Raw genomic sequence first — 11,926 nt, forward strand, 5'->3', positions numbered from 1 at the left:
GGGGGGGGATCCGGTGCGGGCCATCCAGACAACCTTCCTCCTCCACCTCCTTCCCCCCCCCCTCCGGCCGGATCTCTGGCAAGTTTCCCCCGAGACGAGCCGAATCCAGAAAGGCCGAAACACCCCCCCCCCCACGTCCAAGGGTGCCCGTGGGCTCCGGGCAGACCGCCACTCAGAAGCCCCCTTGCAGACGAGCGAAGCCCACACCCCGAAGTCCTGCCTCGCTCAGCCACGCCACGGGGGGGGAGGGAGAGAGAAGGAACCGCGTGTGTAGCGAGGGTCTTTCCCTAACCCCCCCCTTCAAATCCGTGCTGCGTGGGGGGAACTCCCCCTCCCCATTTGTAAGGAATGGCAAGGAACCGGCTAAGGGGGCTGGCTGGCTGGCTGGGGGGGGGGGAGAGACGCTTCCGAAGCGCCTCCTTGGCTCTTAGGAGGCGGGGGGGGGGTTTCCCGACCCTTCCCCAGCGGTCTGAAGAAGGCTGCTCTACAGAGCTGCAGCCCCCCCCCCCACGTTACAGCCCCTCGCGCCCCCTCCCTCCCTCCCACCGCCGCCTTTATAGCGCTGTCACGGCGGGACCGCGGCGGATTTCAGCACCAAGGCCAGCTCCGGGTTCCCACGCTGCCTGCCGGGCGCTTCGCCCCCTCCCCATCGAAGCCCCCCTCCCCACCCGCCTCGCCCCCAAGTGCCTGATCCCACGCAGCCTCAGCTCCATGGAAACTGTGCCGAGAGAGAGAGAGAGAGAGAGAGAGAGAGAGCTGTCTTCCCACCCACCCCCATCTTCCACCGCCGCCCCCATCCTCCTGGGCCCTCGACCACCCAGGGCCCCCTCCCCAGCAGCCAGCGCTGGCCGGGCAGCTCGTCCCGTGTGCCCCCCTTTGCTCCTCTCCGGCCTCTGGCCCCTCTCCTCCGTCCCTCGTCCCCCCCACCCCAAGTCACAAACACACACAAGCACCGGGCGGCGCCCCCCCTCTCCCCAGAGTGTCTCCGAAAGGGGGGGGGTCCTTACCTTGGTGGTGACTATGCACAAGCAATCCATTTGACTCCGGATCCAAGCGGCAGCGGCAGTAGCTAGGCGGCGGAGATCTGTAGCACATCAGACACGCCGGGGCTCAGGGTTACCACTCGCCCCCTCCCCTCCTGACAATGGTCCTTGGCTTCCTCGCCTTGGCACCCGGCGGTGGGGGGGAGGGTGGGGGGCTCCCAGGCGGGCGTGTGAGCGCCGGGGAGGGGAGAGGGGGGCCGGCGGACGGGCTGGGTGTGTAAATGTGCAAGAAGCGGATGGGCAGCGCGCTTGTAGCGAAAGGGAAGAGCAGAGAGGAAGGGGGGGGGGAGCGAGCTGGCTTGCGGTGAGTGGGCTGGGGGGGGGGGAAGTGACAGAATGTGGAAAGGAAGGGGAGGGCGCGCGGCCGGTCTGGGGGTGGGGGGAGGAGAAGGAGAAAGTGGTGGCTCCCCCAATCAAGCCCCCTCCCCCGAGGACGCAGCGGGGGGGGGGCAGGAAAGGGAGGGAGGCGAGCAGGTACGACGGTGGAGGAGGAGGAGGAGGAGGAGGAAGAGAGGGAAGGGCGAGGCAAAGCCCCTTCCTCGGGGTCCAGCGCCCCTCCGGAGGAGGGCAGAGGGAAGGGGGGCGGGGGGGGAAGGACCCACCAAGAACAGAGGCAGAGAAGGGGAGGGGGTTTAACCTCTAGAGTGCCGGAAGGGAGGTGGGTGGCGGCAGAGGTGGCGGACGCGTCACTGGGAGTTAACCCTGCAGGTGCTGGAAGCAGGCAGGGGGGGTGGGGAGGGGGGGGCCAAGGCAGCAGGCGAGGACAGAGATTTGGGGCATCCAAGGAAACCAAGCCACCTGGCTGGGGGGGGGGCAGATTAAGGGGGCTGGAATCCCAAAATATGGGGGTGGGGGGCTCCGGACTTCCCAGCTTCTTCCGCCCCCGCCCCCACCCCGTGGGAATCTGAGAAGCAAAGCCCCAACCAATGTAGCCCAAAATGCAGCCAGTAGCTCTGGGCAAGCAGGCAGAGCCCAGATTCTTAAGGGCAGGAAGGGACCTCAGTGGTCATCTAGTCCAACCCCCTGCTCAAGGCCATCCCTGCCAAGTCCTATTCTTGAAAAATCTCAAGCCACAGCTAGGTGGGTGCCAGAGAAGTGGTGGATTGGATGGGGGGGGAGGGGGTGTCCCACAGAAACGTCCCACTTGAGCGCCAGGCCCCTGGATCCAGACTTCAACCTATTTCTCTCCCCCCTCCCCAGGACTGGCGGTGTCACGAGGGGCCCTCAACGAACAAGAACTTTTGCGCAAGGTATGCACCCAGAAACCGTCTCCTTAAGACCACCTGCGCCCTCCCCAAACAAAAAAAACCACTCCAAAACAAACAAACAAAAATGGGGTGGGGGATTTCACAGCCCTAGAGGATGGCAGATAGCAAAAAAAGTTGGCACCTTGGGAAAAGCCTTTGCAAAAACCCAACTTTTTCCCTGGCTGAGCTGCCCGCGGGGCAGGGGGGGTGAGGGGTAAGGACGGGGCTAGGGAAAAGGAGGGAGTGGACAGGAAAACCTGAGTGTGTGTGGAGGGGTCGAAATATATAATATATAATATTATATAGTTAGACACTTAGAACAATTAACCAGTGGAACTACCTGCCTCCAGAAGCGGTGAATGCTCCAACACTGGAAGTTTTAAAGAAGAAACTGGACAGCCATTTGTCCGAAATGGTCTAGGGCAGTGGTTCTCAACCTGTGGGTCGGGACCCCATTTGGGGTCGAACGACCATTTCACAGGGGTCACCAAACAACGCAGTCCGCCATTTTTTTCCCCCTTTTCCTTAGCTGTGCTACTCCCTTTTATTCTATTGGCTTTTGAAAGCCAATAGAATAGACTCTCGTGAATAGAGTCTAATTCTATTGGCTTTCAAAGCCAATAGGAATTGTCCAGGCTGTCTCTGCCCTGCTGAGCCCGCCAAAAGTCCCATTCTGCAAACGGTGCTGCCCCAGTTGAGTAGTCCTCGACTTACGACCGGTTGAGTAGTCCTCGACTTACGACCGGTTGGGGGTCGCGGCATTAAAAAGGTTGAGAACCACTGGTCTAGGGTTTCCTGCCTGAGCAGGGGGTTGGACTAGATGACCTCCAAGGTCCCTTCTGAGTCTGTTGTTCTGTTATTCTTTTTTTCCTTCCTTCCTTCCTTCCTTCCTTCCTTCCTTCCTTCCTTCCTTCCTTCCTCCCTCCCTCCCTTCTCCAACACTGAAAGTTTTTAAGAAGAAACTGGACAGCCATTTGTCCGAAATGGTACAGGGTTTCCTGCCCGAGCAGGGGGTTGGACTAGATGTCCTCCAAGGTCCCTTCTAATTTTATTATCATTATCATTATTATAATAGAATATATAATATATAAGGCAGAAGACGAGGCGGGAAGGAAATGGACGGGTTTGTTAGCAGCAGGAAGGGGAAATATCCAGGCTGGTCTTTGCAAGCACCCCAAAGGGAAGGTTTGTGAGTGTGACCCCTCCCCCTCCGAGCAGAGCGTCAGACTACAACTCCCATCGTGCACAAAGGCGGCCACCACAGGCCTGGGCGGCAGACCCGGTGGGCAGATCCCGCCCCAATTTTGCGGCAAGGAAGAGCAACTTAAAAAAACGCACAAAGGACTGAGTTTTTCCATCCAGCTTCAGAGTCAAAGGGGGGGGGGAACCTGCACCCCAACAAGCAGTAAACCCCACCCTCCCTTGCAGGGACGTTGTTCCCTAGTTGGGCGATGAAACCTCTGCCCAGGTCTCCACAGTGCAAAGGTTTGCCTCTTCAAACTTTCCACCCTCTTAGAGAGGGGGGCTGGCTTTGGGGCCCCGTGCAAACACTGCATAGCCTTCCCCAGGGCCCTTCAAGGTAGACTGCTGCTGAGCCAGGAGGCTCAACCACGAATCACTCCTAGGATCGGTTGCTTTAGCGCTCTTAAGTCTTCCCGGCCCTTTCTGTTTGGACTACAAAGGCCATCTTCCCCAGCCAGCCTTAGGAGCCCTCCGAAGGGGTGGCAGCTATCTCACCGGCGGGCGCTGTCAGGTTTTCAAAGCGCTCCCAATATCCCCGCGGGAATCATTTCTCTCGCAAACTCCCCCCCCAGTTAATCTGTGGAACTCACTGCCACAGGATGCCACGAGGGGAGCCCTGATTGGAGGAGGACGCCACGGCCAGCTGTGATTTGGGGGGTAGGTAGGGTAACCTCCGGGTAAGGCTGGGGGTGACCGAGTCAAGTGGAAGATTCCTTGCTGGTCGTTATGCCAAGCATGGTCACATTGGAACTCGGGACCCTCTCCAATCACCTTGGGGGAACTTCCTGTATTCTAAATGGCCCAGTCAAGGATATCCTGCCTCCCCCACCCGCCCAGTACGTGGGCCTGTGTCCTGCTGCTCTGTTTCTGGTTCCTATGGGAGAAACCCAGGGATTAATTAACTGGAATTTCATTTAATTAAAGCAAAGATGCCCTCAACGCTCCTTTCCTCTCTCCTGACCCAGTTACAGGTTTTCTCTGAGGATTCTTCCTCCTTCATCTTCGTCTTCCTCTCTTTTGCTCTTCGTTGTAACTCTCTCTGTCTCTCTCTATGCATTTATCCATCTTTCATCTGTCTACCTGTCTATCTATCTATCTATGCATCCCTTTCTCCATCCATCCATCCATCTACCTATCATCTACCTATCATCTATCATTATCTTTCTATCTATGTATCTATATCTTAGCTATATGATCTACCCACCTTTCATCTATCTATCTCCTATCTACTGGTATCTCCTATCTATCTATCTATCTATCTATCTATCTATCTATCTATCTATCTATCTATCTATCTATCTATCTTCTATCTATCTATCTTAGCTACTGTATCTATCATCTATATCATTAATTCTTTCTATATATCTATGTATCTCTATGTATCTATCTTAGCTATCTATCATCTACCCATCTTTCATCTATCTTTCTATGTATATATATCTATCATTATCTATATATGTATCTATCTTAGCTATCTAATACCTATCATTATCTATCTATCATTAACTCTTTCTATCTATCTATGTATCTATCTTAGCTACTGTATCTATCATCTATCATTTATCTATCATTATCTATCATCTATCTATCATTAACTATCTTTCTATATATCTATGTATCTCTATCTATCTATGTATCTTAGCTATCTATCATCTATCTACCCATCTTTCATCTACTTTCTGGGTATCTATCATTATCTTTCTATATATGTATCTCTCTCTCTATCTTAGCTATCTAACATCTATCTATCATTATCGATCTATCCATTATCATCTATCTATCATTAACTATCTTTCTATATACGTATCTATTTCTATTCTATTCTATTCTATTCTATTCTATTTATTCTATTCTATATTTTCTATTCTATTCTATTCCATTCCTTATTCTGTTCTGTTCTGTTTTATTCTATTCCCTATTCTATTCTGTTCTGTTCTGTTCTGTTCTACTCTACTCTATTCTATTTATTCTATTCTATATTTTCCATTCTGTTCTGTTCCGTTCTATTCTATTCTATTTATTCCAATCTATTCTATGTTTTCCATTCTATTCTATTTTCTATTCTATTCTATTCTATTCTATTCTATTCTATTCTATTCTATTCCATTCCATTCCATTCCATTCTATTCACACACAGGGGAAGGGAGGGGAATACATGGGCCTGAGGCAGGCTCAGTCCGTACCCCTTTAACACATTTGAGCATCCCCCCTCCCAAATACAGGGGGTGACATCATTGCAAAAATCAACTTTGCTTTTGTGGTTGGTAAAGTTTAGCCTCCCGTGTTGAGAAAGGGCCTTCCTCCAGAGACCGATGTGACCGAGAGATTTGGGGCTGTTGAATGTGCCCCTTTGGGTGCTGAACCCCCAAACTGAACACGGGCAAAGTTTGGGGTGGGGGGAAATGGAGGGGTCTCCGCCGGAGACGAATAAAACCCATCCCTACCTTGGGCAGAGACCTCTGCGGAGCCGAGCGGCCGCATTCGGAGACGGTCACTTCATAAAACTCCTGGATATCTGCATGAAAGAACGCCAAATAAATCTTTTAGAGAAATTTTGCCCCAGTTTCGCCTTGTAAAAACTATGCAGACTGGAAGGCATCTTGGCTTCACAACCAAGATCTCCTGATGGTCTCCCGACTATTAATACCCCAAGCTCCTACAAGATGCAGGAAGATCTCTCTAGGTTTTTCCACTATTCAGTCACTGAGATCTCCTGGTGGTCCCCCAACCGTTACCACCCCAATCTTCTCTGTTTTCCTGGCTCTGTGATTCCACAACTGAGATCTCCTGGTGGTCTCTCAACCCTTACTATGCCGAGCTTCTCCGAATCCAGGCCACGTCAGTAAGGCGCTCCCATCATTTCCCCTAAATCTTTGATTGTTTCGTCGGCATACACACAACCTCTTAACCCAACCATCATAGTTACTGGGTTTCTAGGTGAGCAGAATGCCTCGAACCCAGAACATTTCTTAATGCCTTTATTTGGCTTGGAAAAAATGCTATGTATAGGAGTGTTTCTCAACCTTACTAACTTGAAGACTGGTGGATTTCAACTCCCAGAATTCCCCAGCCACTATGGCAGACCTTAATGTGGGTGGACTTCAACTCCCAGAATTCCTCAGACCTAAGGCAGACCTAAGATGGATGGACTTCAATTCCCAGAATTCTTCAGCCACTATGGCAGATCTTACTGTGGGTGGACTTCAACTCCCAGAATTCCCCAGCCACCATGGCAACTTGAAGATGGATAGACCTTAATTCCCAGAATTCCTCAGCCACCATGGCAGACCTAAGATGGATGAACTTCAATTCCCAGAATTCCTCAGCCACCAGGCAGACTTTCAGATGGATGGACTTCAACTCCCAGAATTCCTTAGCCACCATGGCAGACCTAAGATGGATGAACTTCAACTCCCAGAATTCCTCAGCCACCATGGCAGAGTTTCAGATGGGTGGACTTCAACTCCCAGAATTCCTTAGCCACCATGGCAGACCTAAGATGGATGAATTTCAACTCCCAGAATTCCTCAGCCACCATGGCAGAGTTTCAGATGGATGGACTTCAACTCCCAGAATTCCTCAGCCACCATGTCAGTCCTAAGATGGGTGGACTTCAACTCCCAGAATTCCATGCGGGCTAGGGATTTCTGAGAGTTGAAGTTCAGGTATCGTAAAGCAGCCGAGCTGAAGAGACACTGCGGCACTGTAGGAGCTCAGCCAGTCAGCCTTCCATTATCCTGGTTTGTGTATCCACCCCGTAACTGAGATTCCTGGCCACCCTTGAGGCTGCTGTCCAGCAAACCAGGATTACGTGGACTTATTGGAGCGGCTGCTTCTCTTCCGTCTGTAGAAAGCTTCCTCAGCAACTCTGCTAAATATAAGCCATCTTTCGAAAGTCTGGAAAATTACAGACTTTGGCAAGCCGAACTCAAAATAAACAGAGATTGCCGGGTCTATAAATACATCCCAGCAAAGCTGCAATCTGGTTAGTGGACGAGGCAGGGGGGAGGGCTCAGAGACTCCAGTCACTTTCCCAGGACGGCCATCCTACTTCACTTGTCCAATGGAAAACCCCGCCTGCATTTGGAAAACACCCTAACCACGATAAACCCTTTTATGTACGTATGTATGTATATATGTACCGGTATGTATGTATCTATGTATGTATTTGTGTATTTATATATAATGATGCATTTAGGTAATCCTCAGCTTATGATAATTGAGCCCACACTTTCCCTGGCTACGTGAGACAGGGGGTTGGACTAGATGACCTCCAAGGTTCCTTCCAACTTTATTATTATTGTTATTATTGTTGTTGTTATTATTATGAAATGGTATAGGTTTATCTGCCTGAGCATGGGATTGAACTATATAACTTCCAAGGTCCCTTTCAACTTTATTATTACTATTATTATTGTTGTTATTATTATTATTATTATTATAAAAGGGTATAGGGTTACCTGCCTGAGCAGGGGGTTGGACTAGATGACCTCCAAGGTCCCTTCCAACTTGATGATGATGATGATGATGATGTCTGAAATGGAATAGGTTTTCTTGCCTAAGCAGGAGGTTGGACTAGATGACCTCCAAGGCCCCTTCCAACTTTATTATTATTATGGATCATCGCACAGTCAGCCAGATGTTCAGACTGGATTTGGCATTTTGTCTACCTATCGAGTCCTCACCCAGGACCTGGGATAGGCAGATGTGGATGTTTGATGGTATTACAGGTATCGTCGCAGGATGGAGCAGTTCCTAATAAGGCCGCCTTTTGCAATTGACTAATAGCGAATTTGTCAATGCCAATGGTGTTCAAGTGGTGCTCCAGTTGTTTTGGGATTGCACCCAAGGAGCCTATGACTATTGGTACTACCCTTGCTTGCTTTTGCCACAGTCTTTCTATTTCTATTTGTAGGTCTTTGTATTTTGTTATCTTCTCCAGTTCTTTCTCTTCTATTCTGCTGTCTCCAGGCACTGCCACGTCCACTATCCAGACTTTTTTGTCTTTCTTATCGACAATTGTTAAGTCTGGGGTGTTATGTTGCAGGTGCTTGTCTGTTTGAATTCTGAAGTCCCAGAGCAGTTTAATTTTATCATTTTCTATGACTTTCTCTATTTTAGGATCCCACCAGTTTTTGCTTACAGGCAAATGATATTTCTTGCAGATCTTCCAATGCACCATTGTTGCTACTTTGTCATGCCGCTGCTTGTAGTCAGTCTGTGCAATCTTATTGCAACTTATTATTAATAATAATTATTATAGTTGTTAAGTGAGTCTTGCCCCGTTTTACGACCTTTCCTGCCGCAGTCATTAACTGAATCTCTGCACTTATTAAGGGAGTCACACGGTCATGAAATGAATCCGGCTCCCTCATTGACTTTGCTTGTCAGAAGGTCGCAAAAGGGGATCATGTCACACACACACACACACATACACACATCCCGGGACACTGCGCACCGTCATAAAAGAGGAATCGGTTGCCAAACGGCCGAATTTTGATCACGTGGCTGTGGGGAACGTTGCGACGGCCGTTAAGTGTGAAAAAGGGTCCTTTCGGCGCTGTTGTAACTTCAAACGGTCGCTAAACGAACCGTTGCAAACTGTGGACTAGCTCCTCGGATTTAGTTTCTTATCTTATTTTACTAGATTGATCTTCCTCCATTTCGCCTCCCACCCCCCAATCTTGATCAGCTCAGGTGAACAACGGCGGTAACGAACGCTTGTTTGGACAAGCCAGGATTCGTGACAAGTGGGGGGTTGGACTAGATGGCCTCTGAAGTCCCCTCAGCCCCTGGAATCCTCGGAATTCTGGGAAAGAAAGGTGGATCTCTTTGAGAATGGGACCCAGGCATTTCCCTGACCTGCCAGCAGGTGGCAACAGCTCACTAATTCTTAGAAAGAAAAGCTGGAACGGGAGACCCCTTCGGAATGTCCGATGCCGAGTGCGAAACACAGCATGAGAGAAGATATCCCAAGAGATATCTTACCCCCTCCCCCCAAAGAAAAACACCCTGCAGGAAGCCGCTTTCCTTGGCCCTTCAGAACAAGTGACAGTTCGCAGAAGACAAAGGTTAGGCCTGGCTCCTGTTGGATGGGAGACCAACAAGTGATCCTAAGCTTTCATTTCCCGCCATGTAGCTCTGGTTTGGCTCCAGCCAGCGCCGTACCTACCCAAAAGGGCCTGGAAGAGTTCGCTCTGGAAGACCCCCAGGAGTCTGTCCATCTTGGTCCGGGAATCCGGGTTCAACTTCGCGGGTTGCTTCATGAGCTGCAGGACGGTCGCCGCATCTGGGTTTAAAGGGGAACAGGAGAACGAGAAAGGGGAGGCCGCGGTTAGGAATGACGGCTTATGCAGAATCAAGGCAGCCTCCACGGAACTGCAGCAAGCCCTCGACTTACGACGGTTTGCTTAGGGACGTTGCGACAGCACTGAGGAAAAAGCGATTTACAATCGGTCCTCAGGCTTACGACGGGGTGCAGCATCCCTGTGGCCGCCCTGTTGCAATTTGGGGGACTGAGCAACGGGGCAGGTATTTATGACAGAGGCAGCGTCCTGGGGGGGGGTGGCGGAAGTCATGTAACCGCCATTTGCAAATTTTTCCAGTTGGCTTCAGTGGGGAAAGGGAGGGGGAGGGGCTGGGGTCTTCACCAAGCCGTTGGGTGCAGGGGTCAAAAAAGTTGTTTTCCTTTCGGATTTACTGTCATTCGCACTCAGAACATGTCAACAGGGTGGCAATTGCACCTATTTTTTTTGACACACACACACAAACACACACACACACACAACAAAAGGCCTCAGACACATTTGGCCTCCTGGCTGTCCCAGCCTCAAGGTTCTTTCTGAGTTTATTGGTTGAAAAGGGAGTTATTTTGGATAGAAATTAAATATATATATATATTTTAATAGACCTATAAAAACAATAATTTAGACCGAGGAATTGTGTTTTAGCTGTTTGTGGCCGAACTAATTCTCAGCGTCCAATTTAAGCTCCGAGGGTGGAAAAGGACTACCGAGTCTAAGCCAGGCACTGCATCACCTCTTGGTGTCCTTTCCTTTCCCCCTTTCGCATTATTTTTCCAGAGCAAGGAATCAGCCAAGCGCCTTCTAGCTTAGGATGTTGTGTGAATCCACCTTCTTCAGTTTTTATTTTATTTTATTATTTTATATTTTATTTTATTATTTTGTTTTTATTTACTCATCCACCTCGCAGAGGAACCCCTGGATAGGGTGCAAGTAAAAATAAATAAATAGATAGGAATACATAAAAGCAGTACATAACATTTAAGGCAGTGTTTCTCAACCTTGACCATTTTAAGGCATGTGGACTTCAACTCCCAGAATTCCGCAGCCAGCATTGCTGGCTGGGGAATTCTGGGAGTTGAAGTCCACATGCCTTAAAATGGTCAAGGTTGAGAAACACTGATTTAAGGGATAGGAGAAAAAAAAAAATAAACAGGAACGGCTGGCTGACTGGCTGGGGAATTCTGGGAGTTAAAATCCACCCTTCTTAAAAGTTGTGCAGGTGGGGAATGGGCTGTGTTGCCTGCCTCAGGCTGCCCGAATTGGGGGCTCCCCCTGCCCCCCACCAGCATGGGAAGCGTGGCTGCCCCCCTCCTCCATCACAACCCCCTTGCTAATGGAGAACAATAACAAAAGGCAGCCATGTCCAGACAGGGCATTAGGAGCCCCCCACCCTTAATTGGGGAGCCCCCCACCCTTAATTGGGGAGCCCCCCGTGTAGGGGAAAAGACCACTATAAACCATCTTGGGGGGGGGTTGGCAGCCAAGTCCTAGACCCTTCCCACAGCTTTGTCCCAAAGTGGGGAGGTGTCCTTAACGCCCCCAAGCGCTCTCCAAAGTGGGGGTCCTCAGCTCCAGAAGGGAACCGTCCACCCCCCCCCCAATCCCCAAGGGACACCCCCAAATCTACGCATAGCGGAGATAAAGCCCACCTACTCCAGGACGCAAGCTCAACGCGACCTACCTTGTCTTTTGACGGGCATCTTGCAAAGGCGGTTAGTACTACAGCCAGCACGTTAATCTCTTAATCTCCCTTCCTCTCCAAACAGCTGCCAGATTAAAAGATTTGTAGGGCAGAGGGGTTTACGACTCCCACCACGCCCACGCCCCCCCCAAAGCATGATGGGGCTTGTAGTAGGAACAGAATGCTCTTCCCAAGCCCTCCCCCCCTCCAGTTTTCACCAACGTTTCACCAAACTTTTGGAAGTTTTGTTTGCTTGCTTGTTTTAAAAACGCTTTTCATTAAAGTTCTCTATAGAGGCGGCTAAATCGGGACGGCTGTCAATCAACAGGAGCAAACTAGAAATAAAAAAGATTTTTTTTAAAAAAACCCAAGTTTTATTAATTTTCCATTTTTACAACACTTCGGGTA

The 11,926-nt window shown here is 50.1% G+C and overlaps 1 protein-coding gene across 4 annotated transcripts in view; it reads right to left on the bottom strand.

The window, feature by feature from the left end:
- The window catches only part of DLG4 (discs large MAGUK scaffold protein 4), a 98,346-nt gene extending 86,792 nt beyond the window's left edge, over positions 1 to 11,554 (bottom strand). For 2 of the 4 annotated variants that reach the window (XM_039337890.1, XM_039337888.1), the window contains exons 1-3: positions 11,519 to 11,554; positions 9,705 to 9,821; positions 5,977 to 6,047 (exon numbers count right to left, since the gene is read on the bottom strand). In XM_039337890.1, coding sequence (XP_039193824.1) covers positions 5,977 to 6,047; positions 9,705 to 9,821; positions 11,519 to 11,537 — 207 coding nt within the window. In that variant the 5' untranslated portion in view covers positions 11,538 to 11,554. Of the gene's footprint in view, positions 1 to 1,007; positions 1,133 to 5,976; positions 6,048 to 9,704; positions 9,822 to 11,518 lie in introns of those variants that run through there. The other 2 variants (XM_039337894.1, XM_039337893.1) reach the window with 2 other exon arrangements.
- Positions 11,555 to 11,926: the final 372 nt, after the last annotated feature.

The sequence above is a fragment of the Crotalus tigris genome, unplaced genomic scaffold (assembly GCF_016545835.1).
Source record: "Crotalus tigris isolate CLP2741 ecotype Arizona unplaced genomic scaffold, ASM1654583v1 scf7180000017690.20705106771:4171800, whole genome shotgun sequence".
NCBI lineage: Eukaryota > Metazoa > Chordata > Lepidosauria > Squamata > Viperidae > Crotalus > Crotalus tigris.